Consider the following 25,973-nt stretch of genomic DNA (forward strand, 5'->3'; position numbering starts at 1 on the left):
GTAGTGCTAATCATTGGCTCTAAGGTATCTTGAGATTTTTTTTTTTTATCATACTTTTCCTTCTGCTCATTCTATCATTTGGTGCCACCAGTGGATGTGGTGAGTGCTGGGCTTTCACCTTATAAACACACCCCACTCCTTAGAAAGCAAGCCTTTGAGGAAGAGCACAGAAGCCAGGTAGGAGAACAAAAGTTGGCAGTGAAGGAACACCGTCATTATGATACTATTTTTCAGGTTGGTGAGTGATGTACCCATCAAGCCCCCCACAATCACAGAAGCACAGATCACCCACTGGATTTCTCTCTGAGATGCCTAAATAAAAATAACAGCAAGAAAAAATAAGTTGTGTGAAGCTAAGGTTTCACATTCTCTTAATCCTTTCTCATTCTACTCTTCTACTTTTCCTACTGCCTTTTTCCCCATCATGCCCCTTTATTTTTAATTATTTATACTCTCCCGCAGTCCCTTCCACCTGTTTTCAGTTTCTCTTTCAAGTTTTTCAAATCTTTGCAAAAGGAAAAGGAAGTTTTGTCTCCTTTTTGTGAAGGAGCAATTTAAAATAACGATTTCACTAGGTAACCAAGGTCTAGTAATCTGCAAAATGTGCTTGTAACAGGTAACAAATATAGATTATTTAATGTGTGTGCAAAGGTATGGTTACAAAGGTATGAATCTAGGCAGATTCATAATACAAACAGTGATAATGGCCCTTGATTGCAGTTGGAGGTGTCAAAAGTCTGACTGATGTCTCTTTTATAATGATGGTCAATGGGGAAAATGTTTTTTTCTGTTACAGCATAGTGAGCGGCCACTGAGGCGAATTGGCAACAAGGCTGAATGGAGGCGCAGTATCCAGCTTTCTTAATACATCCATGGGCCAAACCAAGTCCACAGGAACAACACTGGCTGCCAGGTGATTTTGGCATAGTGGCCACAGTTGGTATTGCTGGATCACATGATGCACACTGGCTCAAAAAAACAAAAAAAAACACCCCAAAATTACTGTATTATCAGAATCTGATCCATGAGGTCTAATAAAATTTGAAAAGTCTGGAAGTGCCGTATCAGTAAATTATTATATGCTATTCATGTGTGTGGGAAGTCAAGAGGAAGTCTTTTGGTGTGACGCCCTGTGAGCAACTTTCATTGGAATGAATGGGGCACCATCTTGGTTCACAGTGTTCAGTTCTCTTAATACATCTATAGGCCCACTGTGCAGATGTCATTTACATCTGACTGAGATTTGATTTCAATCTGAATTTGAGCCAGACCACCAGATGTGGTCACGGTGGTAACAGTGAGGTGGGCTCTAAAGAAGACTTGCTGTCTCAAGTGAACTAAATGGAAATGTTTAACTTCAGTAGGAGATCATGCCATTGCTGATGTGATCTTTTTGTGCTTTGTTGAAAAGTCAGGGAGCAATCATGTTTCCTGTCTTACTGGTTACTTATCTTAATCCCAACTTTCTTGCTCACAAAAGTAAAGTAACAACAACATTCATTCATTTGTCATTTTTTTTCTACATATAGCCAAAATTAAAAACACAAACCAACAAAGAGAAACAAAAACTGTTGTTTAGATTACCTGAGCGTACTCCTCTTAAGCAGGGGGGGGGAGATGGGATGGATGTACAAAGCACAGGGCCTTGATCCTGGAGTCCAGGGTTTGCGTCCTGACTAGTACTTGGTGTCTTGTGCACTGCAGATGTTTTTTGTATTAAACCAAGACCACAATCTTTCTCTAAACTGAAATATACTGTAATGTGTCTCTATAGAGTTGGGAAAGGAACCGAGGCATAAGATCCGACTCCCTTCAAAGAGCCGTAATTCCCATCACTATTGCAGATCACAGTGAGAACACAGCTTCAGATTCAAAATTCAAAATCTGTTTTATTCAATTAATCCATAAATACAAGGTAAAATGTACATACATCTTGACTAATCTAAATAAATCTGATTACCATTCATATAGCAAGACATGTTTTATCCACACAAACACAATGTCAAACATCCTCTGAACCAACAGTGACTTTTCAGCTTCTTCTGTCTCCCACTCTTGATGAAGATGAACTTGGTCTAAAGGTTGTCTAGACTAAACCTACTAACAAATACCTAAGCAATGCTTGGGGTTTGAGGAAAATTAGATGCACAGGGTTGCAGGGTTTTGGACTTGTTTTTGGCAGCGGAAATAATGAACTGAAGCAAGTTTTCAAAATGATAAATGATGTTCTGAATTTAAAGGAAAAAGTTGTATTGCAACCGAGAGCAAGACGAGCCAAAATAAATGAGATGGGACTTGATGTGGAAAAGTGTGAATATCAAGAAGACTTGCTCATCTGTAAGTTTCCCTGTATACATTAATGCAGTACGGATTTGAAAAATTTAGTAAAAGACATTTTATTATGCGACTTAAATGCATGGCGCTGCAGGAGACAAGGTCTAACGTAGTTGTCCATTTTGCAGGCTAGGTATTTGCACATAGTAGAAGTGTAAATCTGCAGATCACCAACATCAATAGAAGAAGTGTAAGTGGAGAAATTTTTCTTTCTGATCCAAAAACTTAATTCATCCTGTCTCATCTCTCATCTCTCAATCTTAAAATGCACAAGACCAAAGAACTTGGTTAAACTCATCTGAATGTTTAAGTACAACAACACACATCATCTACCAGCAAGAGGAGGCCTACTTCCTCCCTTCTAACTTTTCACACTGAGCTGGAGAATATGTATACAAATAAATAACTTGACTGATCGACAGACTGTTGAGCCAATGGGACTGCGAGGAAAGTGTGAACCACATGATGTACATCTGGAAAACCTAAAGCAGTATCTCCCAGTTGTTTCCATTAATTAGTCAATTAAAATCAGTAAATTCTAAGTTTATATAATTGGTTAAAATCTGACAGTAAAAAAATTATTAAACCAACTACAGTATAACTCTAGACTGTCACTCAGTTATTATAACTCTAGACTGTCACTTAGTTATTATAACTCTAGACTGTCACTCAGTTATTGAGTGTATGGTATTGAAATAAATCAATCAAACAGTAATCAATAAATACGCCATCTTCTCGATGCAGTATCGCTGACTTCAACTCAGCTTAAAGTAAAAATTAAGAAAAAGGGAAAAAAAACATCTTCATGTTATCAGCCGAGACATTGTCCAGCAATACATGGCGATCAATGAATCTATCAGTCCTAATGAACACATTATTAACAACATCCTGATAAGATTTCACATTGTTGATCAAAGGCTCCTGCTCCTTCTCCCATGTGACTGTACACAAGATGTATAATTAACATGACACATTAGAAAATGTAATCCTGCCATCAGTCTTCCGATAAAAGCCGGGAAGGTTGCCAGTTCAAATCCCTGAACCAGGAGGCAGTGTTATACAAGTTCATAGTTCAGTTTACACAGATTAAAATGAACTAGTTCACCTTAATTTCATCCGTTTTTTTCCTTTTCAAAATGCTGAGTTTGACTTGGGTGGAGGAACATAGCGGCTGTTGGCTCGTGGTCTTACCCTTTAATGATTTCTTGTGATCATCATTCACTCACAGATATTTCCCAAGACTGGTCCGATGCTTTAGCTCGATGTGTGGTTTCAAAAATCTGTGACCCAAAACACCGGCATGCCGGGTGCCGTACAACACAGTGCGTGAGCGCGTTCATTAGTTGCAACCGGTTACGTTCAGTTCACTGTTCACCAAAAACACGAGCATGTTCACTTTTTCAGCGCGTTCATGCACAACACTGCCAGGAGGAGTAAGGTAACGTAATGACTAATACTCTCTTGGTTAAGATATCTTCCAGCATCCAAACACTCCACCTGAGCTGTAGAACTTTAGATTTAATAACGGTTCCATCCTGAGGGGATGAAAGCCTCCCTGGATGAACAGTCATTAAGAAAGACTTCATGAAAGTATGGAAATGACTAGAATGGGCTAGAAAAATCCAAGATATTTCACTTCTCTATCGCTTCTTTTCCTGATGAACCGACGGGTCCTGTGGCTGCATCTCATATTGAATTTCTGCTTTTGCTGGAATGTGTTGGGTTCTACTGGTTGGGCTTCTCCTGGCTGAAGTTACACAGGAGGCTCTTGGCTCCGTTCTGCCACGAATACAGCGTCTCCATTGGAGTTTTTCCATCCTGCGCAGGAGAAATAAACAAGACTGCGTGTCAAAACTGGAAAAACTGAAGCTTTTATTCTTTCGATTTACACACGTCAATCTACCAATATTTCAGGCAGAAATATTATACTTTTCACTCCACTACATGTGTTGACAGATATACGTAGTTACTTGTTACTTTTCTGATTAAGATTTTATGTACAAAACTCAATTTATAAAAGCTGCATTGTTATAGATTAAACTACCCAACAGTATATGAAGTAGTTAGAATTAGTTCTACCTCAAGCAACTACAACATTTATATACAGCAGAGAAGAAACAGCAGATTTTTGCTACTTTTTCGTACTTTTTCCTACTCAAAGTACTGCCACGTCGTCTGCCTCCATCCCAACCAAGCACATTCTGTAACACCAACCTTGCTGATAACAAAGATGACAAAAAGAGAGAACAGCTCTCTCCTGCTAGGGCTGACGAGGCCGATAAGGCCAGCAACGTCACCAAACGTTTGCCTCATCAGCCTTCCCCCCACCTGCCCTCTTAGGGACATTTCTAACAAGCTGAGATCAGAGATCAAGGAACTGGATGTGATGTTAATGGATGACACTAAGCTGCACTGCCGCATCTCGAGTCACCAGCATTCAAATCAACACCAAGGAAATCTGCCTGGCATCAGTGCAGACAGGAGAGAAGAAGCCAAGGACAGGCAGGGTCCCTGCCTCACTTCTACTACCCTCAATATACCTCTTCTTTCCCCTATTGGGCATCTATCACCTCGTACAGTGGCCCCCTACTGATGCCAGAAGCAGGCGCCTCTTCTGGGTTTCATGTTCCTATTTCTGTTTTGATAAGTAGTAGTGTTATGACCCTGAGTCATAATTTGTATTTGTATTTGAGTATGACTGTGTATTTCTGTGCTGTTCTCCCTCCCTGCCTGAGGGTGGTACTGTTCACCCTGCTGTGTGTCTTTCCCAGTGTGTTAAGTTGCAGGGGGTGGCTGCGGATTGGACTGGAGACTGATGCCGCCTACTTTAAAATGGCATCAGCCGATGCTGGTTTCGCTCCTCCTCTTTCCTGGCTTCCAACAGCTGGCTGTTGCCTGCCTGCTCTGCTCTGCCGTGCCGTGCTCTGCTGTGCTGTGCTGTGCCGTGCCGTGCCTTTGGTCTGCCCTGCCTTGGCTTGCCTTGCCATGCTCTGTCTGCTGTGCTGTGCTGTGCTGTGCCGTGCCGTGCCTTTGTTCTGCCCTGCCTTGCCGTGCTCTGTCTGCTGTGCTGTGCTGTGCTGTGCTCTGCTGTGCTGTGCTGTGCTGTGCTGTGCTTTGCTCTGCTGTGCCTGTGCTGTGCCGTGCTCTGCTGTGCCTGCTGGTGTGCCTTGCCTTGCCTTGCCATGCTCTGTCTGCTGTGCTGTGCTGTGCTGTGCTGTGCTGTGCTGTGCTGTGCCGTGCCGTGCCTTTGGTCTGCCCTGCCTTGCCTTGCCGTGCCGTGATCGCCTATTATACTAGTGCTAACATGCTGTTTTGTATACAATTTAACTATCGTTTAAAGAGCAGTCCCGGTAAATATAGGGGGAGAAGCCTTTTTGTTTGATCTCTCTTTTCTTCTGTTTATGTTTTAGCAGGTAGGTAAGTTACCTGTATTTTTCTTTGTTCTTTTGTTTTGGGAGGTAAGTTTAGGGTGTAATGTAGGCTGTTTTGTTTGTTGTGTTGGTCATGCTCTCTCTGACGCTTATATTACATTGAGCAATGAATAAATCAACCTCTTTCAGACTGCATCTTTGTGGCACTGGACATCCTTGGAAGTGGGGAAAGAGGGGAGTCATTTTTTTTGTGTGTTGCGCCCAGGTTATCCCCTAGGCCGGGCGTAACAAGTAGAGTGAACAAAATGTACTCAACTAAATCTGCAGATTGATTAAATTTCACATCAGTTACGCTTAAATGGAACTTGGTTAGACCAAGACAACAGTGCAGCAGTTCTTATTGCGTCAACCCCTCCAACCTTCAGTTTTATAAGCAACGCTAGATTGCATAAGAGAGGAGGTCGAGCTGCCATTTTGTTTAATAATTCTGTCCAGTGCAAGCCGATGTCTCATGGAAACATTTCTTTTTTTAAATGTGTTGCTCTTCAGTTGAATTCCTCATGTCGGGCTGCATTCTTAAACATCTGCAGGCCACTTAAATATTATAGAAGGACTATTTATTCATATCTTCACTGCACTATAATTTTTATATTTTATATTTTTCTATTTTAGTTTATTGTAATCTTCCATTTCACTCTACTGTTTTAATCCTTTTAAATCCTATTAATGTGTGTCGTTTTATATTGCCTTGTGTTTCTTTATATGTTGTCTTAATGCCTGTATGTCTTATGTGAAGCACTTTGAATTGTCTTGTTGTTGAAAAGTAGTATTCAAATAAATTAGCCTTGCCTAAGAAGTAAAATTTAGAATTTTATAATTAATTCTTTTTTATAAAATGGTATTGCTACTTTTACTTAAGTAAATCATTTGAATACTTCTTCCACCACTGCAGCCTGCAGTAACATGTGTCAAGGCGCTGCAGGTGTGCAGGCTTACATAGAAAACACCAACTCACACCAGGGTGTGTTGCCTTTTAGAGTTGTAACTCTTCTTTTGCACCCAGTGGTGGGCAGCATGATTTTTGGCGATACAGATTAGATTTTCAGAGTTCTCATGAACTTGTGGAAGATGCGACCTGGGGATATCTAAAAATTCAGGGGGTCATCAAAACCATCAGGATTCATCCTCTGGGACCATTGAGTATCAACAGCAATTTAATTGAAAACTGTCCATTAGAGTTCAAAAGGCTAATGGACTTAGTTTGCACTGATGCGAACACTGAGTGTCCCCATAGAGTTACTTATTGGTGTCTCTGAATATGTTGCCTTTGATACCAAAATGTGAAAATATATTATATCTGATTATTTCCATACATTTTCAGAAGATTAGTGCTGAGCTGTTGTTCTGTACTTACACAGTTCTTAGTGTTGAGACTGGCCCCGTACATCATCAACAGCTTGATCATCTTGAATCTGTTTATCCTCACAGCATCGTGCATGGGTGTGTCTCCGTCCTTCAGTCGGGGAGGAAAACAGATATTCAGCATGGGTAATTGTTTCTCAGTCTGAATGAGAATATTGTATTGAGGTATTGACTTGTAGGTAAAGAAGATCAGCTTGTTGTAATAATTTGGCCTCTGAATTCAGAAAGAATTCCCTGTTTGTTGGCACCTATATTCTAAAACACTGCTGCTAGGCTGCAGCTAACACTGACAAGCCACAACTCAGTTCTGCTACAGTAACTTGGCACTAAACAGAAACCACAAATTACTGATTATTACATTACAAATTATTTTGTGTCCACAAATTGTCCAAATATTTACAGTTGGTTCTTTTATCATTTAACATGAGTAAATATAGTAGGTCTGTAGCACCAGCTCCCCTGCAGTAGTTTGTGTAGTTGAATTAGCTTTATCTGCTGCTGCAGGTGATTTGATGTAAGAAGACAGGTGATCTCTACGTTTTCCATCTGAGTCCTTACTCTGTCTTTGGCGTTGACGTCTGCTCCACAGTGAATGAGATGCTCAGCACACTCACAGTGTCCTGTCCTCACAGCAACATGGAGAGGAGTGCTGTGCAACTGAGGAGAGGAGAGGATTTCACTTTTATTGATTAATGCAAGAAAAACAAACAAAAATGTCGCTAAAACATTAAAGGCCCAATCTGTATATTTTCTGCCTACTACTGTAGATATATTCATAAATCATCAAAGACTTGGGTGTTGTGTTGGGCATGGCTGTTTCTTGTGGTTGTGCATTGCTGTTGACACTAGTGTCTTTTTTAATACCACCAGCAGATGGTGCCAAAGTGAGGAATTTTCAAAACCTGCACATATTGTTTGGCCGTAAGTTATACATGAGGGAATAAGAACTCTATGCAGCTTTGTGTCTTTTTCTCTGACAGAAGAGATGACCTGTAGTGACCCCTCTTCCAAATCCAGTGTGTGTACCAACCTTGTCTCTGTAGGTGAACTTGGCTCCCTGGTCGAGGAGGAGCTGCAGGGCCGGCAGGTTGCCTCCTCTGCAGGCCCAGTGGACCGCTGTGGCCTCCAGCTGAAACACACACACACACACACACACACACACACACACACACACTGAACTATGAGACTGACACCGTGTTGGTGTGTGTTTGTTTACAGTATGTGTATATAGTAAATGAGAGACACAATAGAAAGAGAGGAAAGAAAACCTTGTCTTTTTTGTCGATGGCAGCTCCGGCCTCCAGGAGTCTTTTCATGACCTCCACGTGTCCTTTGAACGAGGCTTTGTGCAGAGCTGTTCTCTGGAACTGGATAGGATTTTAAAAGTGTCCTTTTTAAAAGATCAACAGCAGTTTCTTTACTGAAACAGTTGAATTAAAAGCAAATCAATGATGAGATAGCAAAACAAAGTTTATTTAATGATTAATTAATACTCTGAAAAGAGCTTCATGCACCTAATTATTGTACTATTATTATTATTGTTATTAGCCTCGGCTCTTCAAGAATTTTTTCATGAAAGTATGATAGTTTGTTAGACGTTAACATTTCTTTTGCATGTCCGTGAGCATGTTTTAATGACATTTTGACAAATTGCCATGTTTCTACCCACAGAGGCAGACATTGCTGTGTGACACTCACGTGGTCGGCTACATTGGGGTTTCCTCCATCAGTCAGGTACTTCTCCACCACAGGAAGTTTGTTCTCCATGGCTGCTGTCAGAAACAGCTGCTCATCCACAGTCTCTGGCTGGAAGGTCAATGCAAAAAGTTACATATAAACTGTAGGTAAAGGAACAGTGTACATGGGTCAGTTTAAACCTCAGTGATCATTCATTTGACCAACAGACACAGAGAGTTGGCTACGGCGGTTCCATCTCAGCTCTCTGCTGGTTTTTCGTAAAGCTTCAAAAACTGCAAGTTCCAAAAGAATATTTTTACCCCGGACATGCAGCGCTTACATTTATGGTCTGGCCAGTTCCCAGCAACTTTCTGCAACAGAGGTGGCCACATGTAGGCTCAGCTGAGCTTTTTTCCCCTTCAAACATCTGATGGCATCCTCAGAGTTACAATATAAGACCGTCTCATGTGTGGTATAAAGCCCCTGGGGTTGAATTTATTCAGGAAATACATCCCAAACAAGATAATAACAATACATGTTTCTCTCATGAAAAGCAAAGTTAAATGTTTGTTTGCAGAGTTGGGAAACTAAGAGATCGATCATTGAAAGAGAGAAATTAAGAATATTATCCTACCACAGTCTCAGGCTCTGGCTGTTGTTTCTTGTGGACGGGAGCCTTCCTCTCCCTCCTCCTGTTCCTCAGCTGCAGGATGTTGAACAGGTCGTCCACTGTCTCCAACTTCAGCCTGCCGCTTTTATCCATCTGACAGGGCAGCGACAAGACAGAGCGCTTCAGCACACAACAACAACAACAAAAGCAGTTTCTATTCTTCCATTTATTCACTGAATAATAATCAGTGAATAATAAGTGAATTGGCACAGACCACTGAAAGTCCTGCTTTAAAAGGTAAACAAGCGTTTAGCAGTGTGCTAAATGTGCTTAAATATAACAAGTTATGGTACACATAAGTAATTTTCCAATTGAAATTTGAATTAAAAAAATACTAATGTGTACCTTCACTTGTTAAATGAGGCATTTACACTGATGTGTTACCCTTAACAAAAATATGGTAAGTATAAAAACAAGATTAGATTTGAGAAATAAATAATATGGATATTTAAAGGGACATACTGAAAATTAGATTGATGTGTTTAGACTTTTTCATTCCCAATAAACTTTCAATGCAGCAACTAATGTCTAGTTCACTCCTGACTAGTTTACTGTCAAGAAAGATGTGTTATACTCCTGAATGCCCTCAGGTGGCAGCACTGACCAAGAGACAAACTCAGGAGGTAACTACAGACTCAAAGACTAACGTCAACCTTGGCCTAGTGTAAGATCGTATACTGGATTCAAATAGTATGAACTGTATCAGTCTCATATGAACTGCAGCTTTAGTTAATTCTGCACCTGTATTTACTGCTGCTGCACCATTTTAAGGCAAAAGCTGGTAATTAAAACAAACATTAAACTACAGTCTGAGCTCTGTGAACACATGTTCATACAGAGAAGTGATGAGTGAGTTTTACATCTAATACTATGTGTAGTAGTATACTACTGTACTGTACTTCTACTTTCTTACTACTTGCATCAATACTACTAACAACACCATCACTACTGCTTCTGACAATACTACTACTACTACTACTACTACTGCAGCTATTGCTATTACTGCTAGTGATGTATTACTATCCATTATCACTACTACCACTAAGGCCTAATGTTCGATGACCCTTCTACTATTATAAGCACAACTGTTGTTGTGTTGTTATTCATGTTTTTGTTGCTACTCTGGTTTCTGGTCCCTTTTTCTAAACACTTGGAAGCCTGTTTAGGCTGGGCATAGTATTACTTATGCATGACACAATAATAATAAAAAATCCAATTAAAAAAATCACAACTACATCTCTCACTATTACTACCACTGTTATGATTACGAATACTTTTAATACCACTTTCACTATTACTACTACAACCACTACAGTGTAGAGCCTGATGTGAAGCAGAATCTATCCAAAAGTCAAAGACCTCTCGGGCACAACACCAGCAGCTACAGGCAGGTTTAATGGTCTTCCTGAAGGGAAAAGACTTTGTTTGTTGTGTGATTTAGGTGGGACTGAAGATGAAGTCTGTTTCATGTTTTATTGCTCATTATATGATCATTTAAGGGCTACGCTTTTTAGTAAAATGGCCTCAATTTCTTCGGATTGGATGATTATTAAGAAACCTTTTGTGGCGGTTTTCCTGTAGAGCCTAGGAGAGCAGACACAATTCTTTGTTTGCAATGTAATGTCACTATCTGTTATGTTTATGTTCTTGTCTGACAAATGTTTTACAACTTCAACTGTATTCTTGGTGTCTTATAAGTCCATGTTGGCTGGGCATTTGAATGTGCATGACGCTATAAAGAATGTAACTGACTAATACCAGTGTTAAAATGTAACACAGTACATTTACACTCGCACTGTGCTCATTTTGAGGCACTTTACTTGAGTATTTTCATTTTATGTTTTCTGAATACTTCTTCCACCACTGCAAACTACTATTCCTACTGTTCCCACTGTTAGTACCAATACTACTTTACTGTTACTGCTTCTAATATTATTACTGCTACAGCTGCTAATGATTACTATTACACCTACAAGGGCCCTGATATCACAATTACTTAAATCAATGTATTTACATTCAAATCAGTAGTGAAATAATAACTTCTATATGTACCCCGATAACTACTACCTCTCACTGGCACTGTTGTTGTTGTTATCTATGTGCTCTTACATTGAGAGCTGCCACGCTGACTTCCTCCTGTTCGCTGCCACTGTCGCTCTCCTCTGACAGACCTCCACCCACCAGCGCCCTGTGGGACCGGCGGTCATCCTGCTTCTCTTGATTGACAGCCGCCTCGTACACGCCCCCTTGGAAGTCGTCTGCCTCTTTGCCCTCTGACTTCTTCCCGGACACCTGAAGGAGAGAAGAGATGGAGGTGTTGTACGCTCTAAGCCTGAACCATTACACAGGTACACAGGAAAAATAAAGAGAACCTGATCTAAAATGTGTTATACTGACTGTGGCTCTTTGGAGCACACACAGAGCTGAGCTCCTTCTCTGTGTTTTCATACAAAGGTCTTAAGCTTTAAAAATGGTTTGTAAGTTTAGTCAGCTTCTTTATATTTTGAGAAACAGGTAACAGATTCCCACACTAATGTCTTTATCTCAGCTCAGTTAAACAGCGTTCAGCCGCTTTAGAGCCACGTCCTGCTGCTAACAGAGGAATGGAAGCACACGGCAGCTTCAACACATTAACACACACTTCAACTCTTTAATGAGTTACAACTGTTCCTTTGTTATTGAATCACTCATGTAATCATTCAAACTGCTTATAGTCTAGGAATCATTCTACCTAACTTTTAAACCCTAAGGAAGAGAACCCCTCAAGTAATGTATTACGAAAAAAGTATTAAGGTGAAATGTGCAGTAGCAGCATTACTGGGTAACGATCCTTAGTAATCAGTTTGGTCTTTAATTACCTTCATGTTTAATTACTTTCACCTTAAGCTAAGACAAATCACAGATGGCATGGGAACTGATAGATGATTTACATGGAAATGCATAAAGTGTTACAAATTCTGTCCAAAACATTCTCCACAGTCAGCTTATTCTAAGCATCACCAGTTTCTGGCCGAGCGTCACTACCTACTTTATTTTCTAATTTTAGTAAGTGAAGAGCCCCTTTTCTTAAAAAAGATTTCTTCGTTCAACAAATTTTGAGAATTGTTTTGAAACCAGAGAGAAATGATCTTTTTGTATGAAAAAATAATTTCTTAGTGAACACGAAAAATACATTTTCTATTTCATTTTCCCTAATAAATCAATTACTTAGCTTGTCATGTTTACATGAAGAACATTTCCATTCCATGAGTTTTCCAGGTGGGTTTCCCCTTATTTTAAGAACTGCACATTTTCTAGAAGAAATAGTAGAGTAGTAGAAATCCTACTACGTTTTTTTGGTACTCTTTCTGCCTCTTAGTGCCTCTCATAATTGCTTTCATTTACATTTACACACATCAGCAGATCTTACCAGTTCCTCAACACTGTGCAGTCCCATTCTTCTCCTTGGTATGAAGTAGTTTAATAGCACTCTGGGTCACTGGAGGTAGAGTTAAGTCCACTGGTCTCTGCTGTGATGGTCAGTGTCTCTCTGTCTGTCTCTTCTGCCTGCAGCGGCAGCCTTTGACTCTTTTATAGCCCCGTCAAACCTCTGTAGAAAAAAAGAGAGGTCCTGTCACTCAACTCAGATCACATAACTGTCCTCATGTGCTCATTTGGCATGCACAGTGGTACCAACATCACCCCCCAGCTCCATACCCAGCACCTCCCACCATCACTTCTGCCCAGTTTGGGCTGCTCTGTGTCACCATGCAAAGATGGAAGTGAGGTAAGAGGTGTCACTCTGCCTCACACTCTGATGGTGTTCACTTAAATCCTGTTAGAGAAGCTGGAGGGTCACATTTGTTTTCGCTGTGAGACAATTTAAAAGGATGAAATGTCAAAGAAATGCAGACATTTAAGGACTTTCTGTTTCTTAGTTTAAAGTTTGAGCCATCATTACTTTTGGTTATGTTCACATTTTTTATACCTTACCATCTTCATCTGAAGACGCTGACCCTGTAATTAGAACAAGTGCGTGCTGAGTGGTTTAAAATAGTAGAATGTTTACTCCTTTTGTCCATGTGAGAAAGATGCCATTGATGATGATGCAACCAAGTAATATCACATAGACAGCTGAAAACTGCATCTTTGTCCTCTGACAAGGTGCAATTTAACATCAGTGACATATGAACTTACTGGAAATGACCACAAAATACAGGTTTGTGAGTAGAAAGTTCTTCATTCATGGAAAACAGAATATTTGACACTGAAGAAAATAAAAAGGCACACCTTGCTGGCTTAGGCTAGAACATGAAAACCCAGAGGAGAGACACACAATTTGTAAAGCTAAAATGTAAATGTTTAATGTTCTTTTTCATTAAATTCCCAGTAAACACTGAGCAAAGTAGCATCAATTCCAAAAGAAATGATACAAACATTTAAACAACAAAAATCCCATTTTTGTTGTCGATCAGTTGCAGAAGGAGAGCACACGCATTAAGGTTAATGCCCTTTTTTAGTAAACCAGTCTTTCTTTTCTATTAACTGAGTGATTCATCTTCTCAAACGCAGACAATCTTTGGCAGCGTCTCGTCATGCTGGGCATGTGGCCACAGACATGCAGTGATATCACTGTGAGGAGACAGGTTCATGATGGCTGAGAAATAAATAGTCACACTTCCAAACATCCTCTCACTGCACTGCAGCCAATCACAGATCAAGGTCAAAGGCCAGCAGGATGGCTGCCTGTTTGACTGACAGCCGGCAGCGGGTAACGTCAGGTGATTTTTGTCCTGCTGTTAAATGTGGTCAAACTGCAGATCACACATCACAGAGCAATGTACAGTACATTCTCTGACAGGGATGACACCTGACGATATGTGACGGTCACAAGCTGCGTGAGCTCACTGTTCACCAATCAGAGGCCAGAGAGAAGATGTCAGGTGTAATGCCTGAAAAAAAAACTTTAAAGGGGGGATTTATTATTTTAGTAATGCTAGTTCAAAGTCATGCTCATTTAAAACACTGATTCAAATTTTTTTTCTGACACCTCAACTACTTTCAATACTTGCACTTCAACTTAAATGACACGACTAAGAGGATGTAGATATTAGTCTACAGTCATTCTAGCGCACAGTGGTGCTTTGAGCTAAATGCGAACATCAGCATGCTAACATAATCAAAATGACAATAATAACATGCCGATGTTAAACAGGCATAGTGTTTACCATGTTCGCCATCCGAGTTTAGCGTGTTAGCATGCTAACATTTGGTAATAAGCTCAAAGTGTTGCTGAGGCTTATGGGAATGTCATTAGTTTAAGTAAGTATTGCTATATATAGCTTTAACCTCTAAATCCACTTTGGTACTTACACTTATTTTAGCTTTTATACTTATATCCACTTTGTACTTAATTTATCTTACATGTATTATAGTGTATTATATTTGACTTGCTTGGTACTTCTATTCCTTCTATTCTCAAGTGTGCACTGACGTGACAGTGAGCAGCTGTAACGAAAGAGTTTCCCTTTGGGGATCAATAAAGTATTTCTGATTCTGATTTTCTAGTTTTTTTTTTGTTTGTTTTTTATTAAGCCATATTTTCTTTCACCGACCTGTTGTTTTGTTTTTGCTTGTTATTGATCCCTCCTCTGTGAATGCACACACCCTCTGTGGAAGGGATGGGGGGATTTGGCTTTTTTATAATATAACCCCATTGAAAAGGTTTCTGAGGCAGACTTCGACAAACAATTATCTAAAACAACAGAACAACAATAAAGATAATATGACAAAAGTAAAACTGCCAGTCAAGAAGAATCAAGACCAATCCAGAATTACACACATTACAATTATAATGAAAAGGTTAGGAAGATGAAAATAAAAAATAACAGTGGTCTGGGTTTTTTTTCCTCTGCTTTAGACCTTTTGCATCAAAACTGAGCCGCCTGACCCTTTAATTCCCTTGAAAGTGAATTTATAGCTGTGAGCTATTTTTGAAACTGACCTTGTGACTGAAATAGATGGTAAAAGGGGGAAACTGTTTTGGATGGGGACCTTCAGAGTTACCGCACACTACTTTTCCATCTAGCTGTAGATGTGTTTGCCACAGCTGAATGAAGTTCAGCATCTTGCTCATGTGCACTACAGCAGGAGGGGCAGGGTGTGTCGAACTCAACCTGAAGCCGTGACACGGGTGAAGGAATTATGAACAGGAACTAAAGGTGACCCTGTGAATTAGCACATCTTGTTACAGTCGTCAGATTAGAAATTGAGACAGCAAGAAAGTTATAGTTAAGGTATCCAGTTACTGTAAAAAGACACTTTTCAACAATTACTGTGTGAGATTTTTGCATCCCAAAATGTATCTTTTTCTCTCAGTTTTGCCCTTCTGTCCACGCGAAGCAACCTAGTCTCCTAGAAATTATATTTATATACAACTAATTTGCAATAGCAAATATGTTTTGAGACATTTTTTACATTTTGTTTTCAATTTTAATAATAAGGAAATGTTTTAATGAATGTATGCAAGGTCAGAAAATGTTCATACAGACAGTTCCAGCAAAATGTTCCCTGACAATGTATTTAATTTGTTTTTCCTACAATATCTGCTCGTAGCAACTGAAACAGCACTTGGTTAAAGGGGCACCGATTTTACACATCAAAGTGTGTTTCCAGGTGTTGGGGAGTACAAGCCTTCAGTGTCTGCAGAGGGAGCTGTGTGAAGTCTGAAAATGTCCCCAAGTGATGTCACTTGAGTCAGCGTCAGTTGGGGCTGAAGACTACAAGTCTGAAAATGAAAAAAGTCTGGAGCTGTGGAGAAGTGAGCTTACCAGACCAAACGTTTGAGAGGCAGAGCATCTACAAGTATACTGAAAACAACAGATGGTGACAGATGCTTTGTGGCTGTGCTTTACGTTACGCTAACCTGATCACTCATTTTAAGTGATCACTGTTTTCAATATTTTTGTTTATTTTGTCTGACGATGTCGTGATCGTACAAAGTGATTTGATCCACAACGCAGCAGCTTGGGAATGACTGCAGGGTTACCACGCTGTATTGACAAGCCGCGACTATATTTCAAACTTGCTCCGTTGTCTGACGACAGAAACAGAAATATTTGTAAATGAGAACAACTTTATTGTGAATTTGGCTGTATTAAAACACAGTGTTCGGGATCACAGAAAGCAGGAAGGAACACAATCACGGAGGTTTAAAGAGCTGAGACCATCCCTCCCTCCCTCCCTCCCTCGCTTTTTTCCTTCTCTCCTCCTCTCTCTGTCTCCCTCTCTCTTTCTAACTACAAACATGAAAAACTAGTTTCACTGTATATGTGTCAGGGCATAGTCAGTAATCAGTAATGAGTAATGCATCATCAAATATAATCAATGAATACAGACATTTATATACATTCACAAGTGCATTTCACTTTTCAAAGAAGAGAGCTGAGAATAGAAACGCAAGTGAGACGCTTGGGTCACCGTGCCGGTGGAGCCAGATCTGACGGACATTGGACGTAGTCTACGCATTAAAGGTGAGGTATGCGATTCTAATCCAATGTCTTTTTGTCAAATTTAGCAAATATCTCCTCACGGTCCGCTAGCTGTCCGTTCTGTGTGTGCTGAGAAACAAAATCTGATGTTTGTACACAGCCCTGGCTCTGTAAATGGGAAATAAATAAAGTGGCAAAGTGGACAATTTACTTGTTAGACCTTAAAACATACATTCATGCGTTGACTTAAAATGATCCAGTTTCATTTGATTCAAACACAACATCATAACAACTCTGTATTCTCTGCCAGCAGCAGCAGCACTGACCATGGATTATGAAAAGCAACAACTTTTTATTCAGTTATTTTTGTGCTGTGATGAAGTCTGTGATTGCTTTGATGACAGCTCCACAGCTCGATCAGGAACAGCAACAGCATGTTGGAGACTAAATAAAAAAGGAGTGCAGTACACCAGTCCCTTGTGCCTATTTCAGCTGCCTCTCCCTCCTCTCAAACACACACCTCATATCCTTCTCTCATATTTGTCAGCCGTCTAAAGGAGAGTGTGAAGATGACACTATCTTTATATGTGTGTGCCGAGTTCCTGTGCAGCCTGGTCAGCGGCATGCCGGTAGTCTAAGACTGGTTTGGTGTTAAACCCTGAGGGATACATCATAGGATTCTGTAATTATAAATAGGCCGCATGCAAAATTCCTTCTCTGGAAATATATCTAGTTTACTCTATTATTAGCCATGTAAATCCTCCTCTCACCCGGTATCCTCATTCGGGGAGGGGGGTGGGGGCACTGCATCTGTGAGATTGATTGCAGCGCCTCAGCACTGTTTACGAGTGTGTCATCCTATGAAGATAATCCTTCACTCAGAGAGACAAACCGTCCGGGTGTAATTCACAACGCTGTTTGCTTTCTGACAAGCGCCTGCGGGCTCTGCAACCCGACCGTCCTCTATCCATCTGTCTGAAAGAGCTGTAACTCTGACAATTTAAAGGTAATTTGTTACGCTGCTGCCAGGTTTTTCAGAATAGACATGAAGGCGAATGACAGCAGAGATGGGATGAGATAAAATGTGAAATGAAACTTGCATTGGTAGAAATATAGTGCTAGTCATGTTCATGTAAGGTGCTTTGGATACAGGGTTGTAGCATGTGCGTTAGGCAGCATTTTAAATTAAATGACCCAGTATCCCCAGGAATTACATTGATATTGGACGATTTCACCCTTATGTCCAATGCCAACGTTCAGTGCCAATGCAGGAAGTAGCATGCCATGCATCTAGCGAGGCAGCATGTAAATGTGTGGACTAGCAATAGAGAACCAAAATGAAACTTGAACTTCTGGGCTCAGTTCCAGAAGTAAGAAAAACCTCAAAATCGACATTTGTAATATCGCAAATTACTTAAAGGGACAGTTCACCTCAAAATCAAAAATACACATTTTTCCTCTTACCTGTAGTGTTATTTATCCCTCTAGATTGTTTTGGTGTGAGTTGCCGAGTTTTGGAGATATCGGCCGTAGAGATGTCTGCATCTTTTGGAACATAATGGGACTGTATGGCACTTGGCTTGTGGTGCTCAAAGCACCAAATACATTTGAAAACCTCAACAGCAAAGTCTCTTTCCAGAAATCACGACCCACTTACTCAAGATAATCCACTGCTGTTGTGAGCAGTTTCATGTAGGAACTATTTTCTTTCCACCGATAGTTCATACATGAAACTGCTCACAACAGCCTCATAACATCCAGCCTGACCAGAAACACTACCAGTGTCTTTTTAATACAGCACGGGAGATTCTTCCACATAGTCGTTGCAGTAAACAATCTCGACCTGCTGATTAGTGGTGAAGACTGGAGTGGCTCTCTCTTTCTTTTTGCAGATGTTGATAGCTCACCTTGTGGATTTACTAACACTGAGTGTGAGGTAGTTCACCTCACCAGATGACAAACCCTTCAGCCTCATCTTTAGGGCTGTTCTTTGCTGTTTGAGGCCCACAGAGGCAGAGTCTTGGCAACAATGTTCAACCACCTGTTTTAGCAAAAGAAACTAGTCAGAAACGTGTTTGGTCTGACATATTCAGGTCTGTAGATAACATAAACCACAGCTAAGGCAGTGATGGAGCAGTGGAGCTTAAAATGTATCAGTGCTCAATAACTTGCATTCTACTGCAACATGACTGCTTCACTTTCAGTATTTTACATGTTATGCTAATAAAAAAACTCACACTGGTGCACAGAGATGCTTCAGGACCTGTTAGCTCAGGTGTTCCCTCCAGGAAATAACTCATGGAAATAAAGTTTGTTGCTAAGCAGCACCGGCCAAAACGTGGTTTAATGGAAAATAACTTATTTGTTGCCAAGCAACATTATCTTATTGGCTGTGTTGGGAACCTCAGGGAAATATTGAGGTCCTCAGTGTTTCAAATTATGACTCATGCTTATTAACATGGTCATCAGTGGGTCGCTTGTGACACTGAGGAGCTACAGTGTCAGAGAGAAACTCATGAGTAGAAAAAAGAGAGAGAAGTTCACATTTAGTACAGTGACGACCAACAAGGAGCTGAAAGAAAAGAGGCAAACTAATATTAAACATTAGTGGTTGAACCCTGATTTCCTCCTTAAAGTGGCTATAATCAATATGTTTATAATAAATGTATCAACTGATAATGTGAAAACAATGTGAAAGAGGTCGCTTGTAGTGATGAAGCTGCAGAGAATTATCAGCTGAATCTGCAGCTCCCCTTGGCTTACAGAGCTTTATAGTGAGTTTCAGTGGACTTCTGATGTTAGCATGTATGCTTGGTCGCTTGTTTAGCAAGTGCAAGTGAAACACAAGATGTGTTCATACTTGTAGATAAAAAGGTGAAATTAGCTGGATGCTAATATGGGTTGTGGTGCTGAGTCGGTGGCTCTTTTTGTGTTGTGTTGCAGATTTCAGTCAGTGTAACTCTCAGCCAATAAAAAAACAAGGATGTCCTGCTTTATGCAAAACTTGTATGTATGCTGTAGCAGAAAATACATTCAAGTCAGACTTTAAAGGCCTCGGTATGGCCCCTTACTGAAGTAAAAGTAGGCAGGGTTTAAACTTCTCTCTCAAGCTCTCTTTTTTCCTTCTTCACACAGTTACTTCTGTCACTTTTCGTGTTTACAGCCGAGTGCACCCTAAAGGTCTTCGAAGAGAGACTGTGTGTGAAACGTTATTCCCATTTCAACGATTCATTGGGTCTCACTCCATGACGCCAGGCTTTTGGTATGGTCAGGTTCTTGAATGCTAACAAACACCATTTAAAATGAATCAAAACTTGAACACAGCTTCCATTTTTCTTCTTTTAATGCACTCTGAGGTACGCTGATAAAATTACAGATGCGGTGGAGTAAACATCTTCAGCTTCATTACTCCATGTTTTCCTTTTCCATATCGTCATGTGTTATTGCTTGCATAAATCACTATAACCATCTTAACATATGTTACAATCTATTTAAATGTCCATACTGTAATTTCATTATGTTGGTCCATGCTGTACACAGGACATCTATTGCATGTCTGTCTGTGCGTCCTGGGAGAAGGATCCCTCCTCTGTTGCTCTTCCTGAGGTTTCTTCCATCTTCCTGAGTTTTTCCTCGTCTGAATCGAGGGTCTAAGGACAGAGGATGCTGTATGCTGTACAGATATTGCTGTATAGTGATATTGGGCTGTATAGATAAAGTTGACATGACCGTTTGTAAATCACTGAAAATATTTGCAGCCATTTTTAAAGGTTTCATTTTCATCAACAAATTATCAAAGATTTATTTTAAGGACTAATATGATAAAAATAAACATCTCTGTATTGTATCCTTCATCCTACATAAGTAAATGTTGGTGTGTTTGTGAATGGATAAACTGTTCGTGTGTGTGACACAGACTGTTTTGATGCTGCAGTTTATGATTGTAAGAATGTGGTCAGCTTGGATGTTGTGGCACAACAAGCTGTTGGTCACTCCCTCTGACCTGACCCCCCCCCCCAAAAAAATATATAGCACGCCATCACACACATATACACTTCCTGTGTGAGCACTAATAGAGCTTACGAGTGAAGCATCTCTGTGTGTATTAATAGACACAGAGAGCTTGATGGCAGTAATTAGGGTATTTAAGATAGTGGAGATGTGTTGAGATTAAGCACAGGTGTCACACATGTACGCAGTCTAACACATATACACTATGCAGGCACAAGCACACACATGTGCACACACATTCATCAGCATATATGGACACCCATAAAAGTTGCTTATCAGAGAGAGTCACTGCTCAAGGTCACGGGGTAACTTGCGTGTGTGCATGTGTGTGTGGTTTCACGTGTTTACATGTGATCATCATAAAAGTGGGGCCAAAGGTCAAGTGCAGCGAACCGGCACCTGCTGTAACCACACACACACACAAACACACACACTGCTACATAACACCCTATACAAGTTATTTCTGTCTGACATCTCTGATCATAAACAATCCATAATCCTCCTCTAATCTCCTTCACACCTCAAACAAAGTTCCACAACACAGAGCAGTTTAACAAAGGGAAGTCCAGCTGTAGAGGAAAATATAGGACAGTTCATCAGCCGCTGGTCACAACTCAAAGAAAGAATCAAATAAGAAGATGAAATCTAAATCTGAGTCCCTAGTTAGTATACATCATCTCTATATTCAAGCAAGTTTCCTGTGAATTATGCTCCCATGCAGCATGCAATAGTTTTCTGTTTGCTGGCAATGTTTGGTACAAAAATATGGCCATAATGCTTAAATTGCATCTATAATTTATATGCAATTGTGTGTCTCTCCAAAAGATATGTCACATATATGTACATATATCATATGTATTTTAAAATATAGCAATAACAGCAGTTTTCATATATGTGTATGTGCTGGATACCCTTGTCAACGAATTGGACAATTCACGGGAGAGTCAATAGAACTTGCACGGGCATGTGCAGCAGTGTTTAGATGGGACAAAAATGGAACTGAGCAGAGATGGAGCTTGTTAAAGCCTCTGCCGTCACACGTGTTTCACTTGAGCATCTTTTAAAAAGGACAGCTATCCAAATCTGTACAAGATGCTCCAGTTAGCACTGACTCTGCCTGTTGGATCTACCACCTCTGACAGAGATTTTTCTGCAATGAGGAGAATTCGAAACTGGCTGGGGTCAACGATGGGAGAAGCAAGGTTTTCATCACTTGCAGTTCTTCACATTGAGCACGACATAACAGCAAAGCTATCACCTGAGAAGACAGTAGACATATATGACATATATGTTTTCTTCTACACTAGGCACTGGTTATAATATATATATCTTAATAGTGCTGCTGAGCAATTTGTAATTGTGTGCGCTATTAGTTGGATATGAGTGAGTATGCATTTTTCACAGTTTTCAATTTAACACGAAATTAGTTCATGTGTACTCTAAATGTTTTAAAAGGGTACATGGAAAATGAAAGCCTAACAGTATAATATAAACAAATTAATATTTCACTTTGCTTCACTTGTATGCGCTCATGTGTGAATGACAAATACCCTACGTAAGCCTAGGTGTGATATAGTACAAAGTGGCCATGAACTCATTTGATGCACTGTGTTGTTTGGCTTTATGGCAAGCTTGGCACTATTGTCTTCTGTATGAATATGCGTAATAAGCCACGCAATAGTTTGCCCACCCCCCCAGCGCAAATGTCAAACTCTGCCTATGAACATACACATACGCTGCCGCCCACCATTGAGTCTGGTTCTGTCCGAGGTTTCTGCCTCTTAAAGGAAGTTTTTCCTTGCCACTGTCGCCAAATGCTTGCTCATGGTGGGATTTGTTGAGTCTCTGTAATTAATATTATAACGAGTATGGTCTAGAGAAAAGCGCAATGGGATAACTTATCGCTATATAAAGCTATTTAAATAAAACTGAATTGAATTGAATTGAAGGAGCAGTGCGTAGGATTTAGTGGCTTGTAGCAGTAAAATTGCAGTTTGCAACCATCTGAATACGGCTTGCAAGCCCCTCGCTACTGGGCTACTGTAGAAGGTATTTTATTCCATTTCTGCCAGTAGCTCCTCCTAAATGTTACACACTGGTCCTTTAAGTTGCCGCTCCACATGCTGTGAACAGACACTAGAGGCAACAATCCTGTGGCATGTATTTGTATGTGTAGCATGTGTGTGTCTGGGGGTATGTGTTTTCATGGATATGTGTCCACAAGAATGCCAACTGCTCTCCATGAACAGGTGGAGCAGGCGCAGTAACAGGGTGTCCGAGGCTGCGTGGTGAGGAATGGCTCGCCGACACCAAACAGCAGCTTCAGTGGGATCAGTGCTGATCCTCAGGTTCAAGGTTAAAGACGGGAGGGAGGGAGGGAGGGGAGAGCTAATAATGATCAGAATAATACAGCAATACACTGCCAGAGAAATCGCTTGTCATGTGACACGCCTCTGCAGTAAGGTTAGTGCCTGCAGGTAAAGAATAATTCTTTTATTCCAACTTTGGTTCTATTTTCATTGTTTTGTCTAGCATTGTTACCAGTAATAATCTCATGACCAAGTTAACTGAGACATGGGAACACATTGACATCACAATAAAGAAGTCAGACATGGAAAGATGATATGGTGAGTATAGTTTTTTTCTTTGTAAAATGTGAGTTGGACTAATTTTACTGAAGTCATGTCCTTGAGAAAAACACATAAACAATAAGGTTTCTCACTAAAAGCATTTTAAGGCTCTGAGGAATTCCTTAAGCATCACGTTTTGTTGCAAACTATTCTCAGCAACAAAATTAAGAGAAAATGCACATTCAGTGGCAACTTATTTCAGGCATATACAGACAGAATGAATATGGGCCAACAAGAGAACCCTGTTAATACTCCGTTTTGTCTATTATTTCTTGCAACCTGACTTGCTCTCTACTGGGGCAGAATGCCCCCCAAATTACACACACTAAATATCTAAACAAAAATCACTGGTTGAGACGTAATCAGGATTTTTTTTTCTTCCTTAAAAAAGGTACACAGTGGAGTTTCTGACCACTAGTAACATTATGGAACAAGGACACACATGCATGCGGTAATGTGATACACATTCCTGCCAAGTGTTTCACACTATTCCACTGATCTACAGATGGCAGTAACACGCCAACAAGAGCAGCAATACACCAGCAAAAGGCAGTAAAGAAAAACACTGCAAGCTAGTAAACACGGACGTAAACAATGCAGGTTTCAAAGTATTGGCTTTTGCAAATGATTTATGAGGAAGGAAATATATTCAGCACATTTGTTAGACCTCAAGGATACACAGAATGAGCTTGGGTGAGAAACACTGAATGCAAACACAACTTTTGTTTGTTTACAAGAAAACGCCACAGGGCACATTTCATTTTCCCAAAATGCTCCTAAAAGTCAGTTGCTGTGAATAGAACAGGACCACATCCTCCTCCGCCTGGTGAGCTACACTGTGTTTCATTCTTGTTTCACTTCTGCGATGAAAGCGTTGAAATGTTTATCTATGATGCAAAAATGTAGCGCTACAATAACACAAGTAGAGTGGCTTCATAAAGTCAGAAAACTGACTAAAATTAGCCACTTGTGATAGCAGATCATGTGTATGAAGTATCAGCAAAACCAACTGAGTATATTCAAGTGGAGGGTGTGTTTTATCACTTAATTTAACTTTTCATTTGCAAGAGCAAGATTGAGTTGCTTCTTCTTACAAGAGTTGAGAAAATCTTCATGGATAAAATTTTAGGAGTATTAAAGAACCTGACAAGAGCTGCTAGACATTTCTTGTCTTGTTTAAAAATGTTTGATCCCTCCTCTGTTACAGTGACTCACCCTGTAGGCTGTGCTGCCCTGCTGCCCAGGAGCAGATCTGTGGTCACAGCTGCAGTGCTGAGGGAGCTCCATGCACTGGTGCCCATCACACCCTGAAAATAGTCCCAGTTCGGTCATTTCTGACTCAGCTGCTGTTCAGCTGCCGCACGCTTCAGTCAGAGGGTTGGGCACTCCACTTGAACATTTGAGTACTGTATACACAACAAGGTTAACTTTAAACGGGCTTGAACAGATGCTGATATTTCTATTTCTAAAGTCTTAGTTTCTGTTATGAAAGGAAAAATCCCTTTGCACAAATTAAATAAGTAAAATTTTCGATATAGAAAAATTGTAATAAAAATTACACATCTCACATTTTATAAATTCTACTTAAAGTATTACAACTCTGGTGGATGTGATCTAATGTCTGTTCTTTGTGTCGCCAAGCGGTTGTATTTATGCAAATGAAACATGAGTCTCAGAATGAGGCTCCGAATATTTCATTAAATGCATGACAACTTTTGCCCGCTTCACTTTTGGGACTGGAAAAATCTAAAATAATTGCTACTGGAAGATGTTAATGACCTTTTAGTTTGACTGTATTTTCTGGCATCCTTTTCTTACATGTCTTCTGTCCTACAGCCAACAGTAATGAGTTGAACTTGGGTCAAAGACTGCAGAAGCAAAGTGCTCAGGTCCAAAAAGTAATTTTCCAAAGGAAATTAAATGACATATACCATCAAGTTCAAAAACGTCAATCTGCACAGGACGGTTATAACCAGAGGTTATTTTGCCAGACATCTGACAGAAGTTAAATGATGACAGAATATTTCTTGGCGCAAGAATACATTCTATGAAAATGAACACTGATGATCCAGGCAGGATTCAGAGATGCTGTAGTAATAATGACATTAGCCTACCACCCCTCTGGCTAAACTTATCTTGTTGAAAAAGGCTGTAGTTCTTTAGTCTTAATAGCATCAATCACGCAGTCTGCAAGTGAAGTCCATAGGACCTTTGGAGTTTGTGTAAAATACACTAGGCTGTGATGTTCAGGGCCTGAGTAGCTCAGCTGGTAGAGCATCAAACTTTTAATCTGAGGGTCAGGCGTTTAAGTCCTTGTTCAGCTGATCCATGCACATTGGTGACTGACATATGGGCAGCTATTCTACATCAGTGCCAATCAATAGGTCAA

At 40.2% G+C, this 25,973-nt stretch overlaps 1 protein-coding gene across 1 annotated transcript; it reads right to left on the minus strand.

Moving 5' to 3' along the window:
• Positions 1 to 1,869: 1,869 nt before the first annotated feature.
• On the minus strand, positions 1,870 to 13,087 carry LOC122884341 (ankyrin repeat domain-containing protein 1-like). The gene is made up of 9 exons (XM_044214141.1): positions 12,884 to 13,087; positions 11,584 to 11,766; positions 9,439 to 9,567; positions 8,826 to 8,933; positions 8,396 to 8,494; positions 8,158 to 8,256; positions 7,686 to 7,784; positions 7,120 to 7,218; positions 1,870 to 4,152 (listed from the first exon to the last, which is right to left on the minus strand). The coding sequence occupies exons 1-9, from the start codon at positions 12,908 to 12,910 to the stop codon at positions 4,060 to 4,062; spliced, it is 936 nt and encodes a 311-aa protein (XP_044070076.1). The 5' UTR covers positions 12,911 to 13,087; the 3' UTR covers positions 1,870 to 4,059.
• Positions 13,088 to 25,973: the final 12,886 nt, after the last annotated feature.

The sequence above is a fragment of the Siniperca chuatsi genome, linkage group LG11 (genome assembly GCF_020085105.1).
Source record: "Siniperca chuatsi isolate FFG_IHB_CAS linkage group LG11, ASM2008510v1, whole genome shotgun sequence".
In the NCBI taxonomy this organism is placed as follows: Eukaryota; Metazoa; Chordata; class Actinopteri; order Centrarchiformes; family Sinipercidae; genus Siniperca; species Siniperca chuatsi.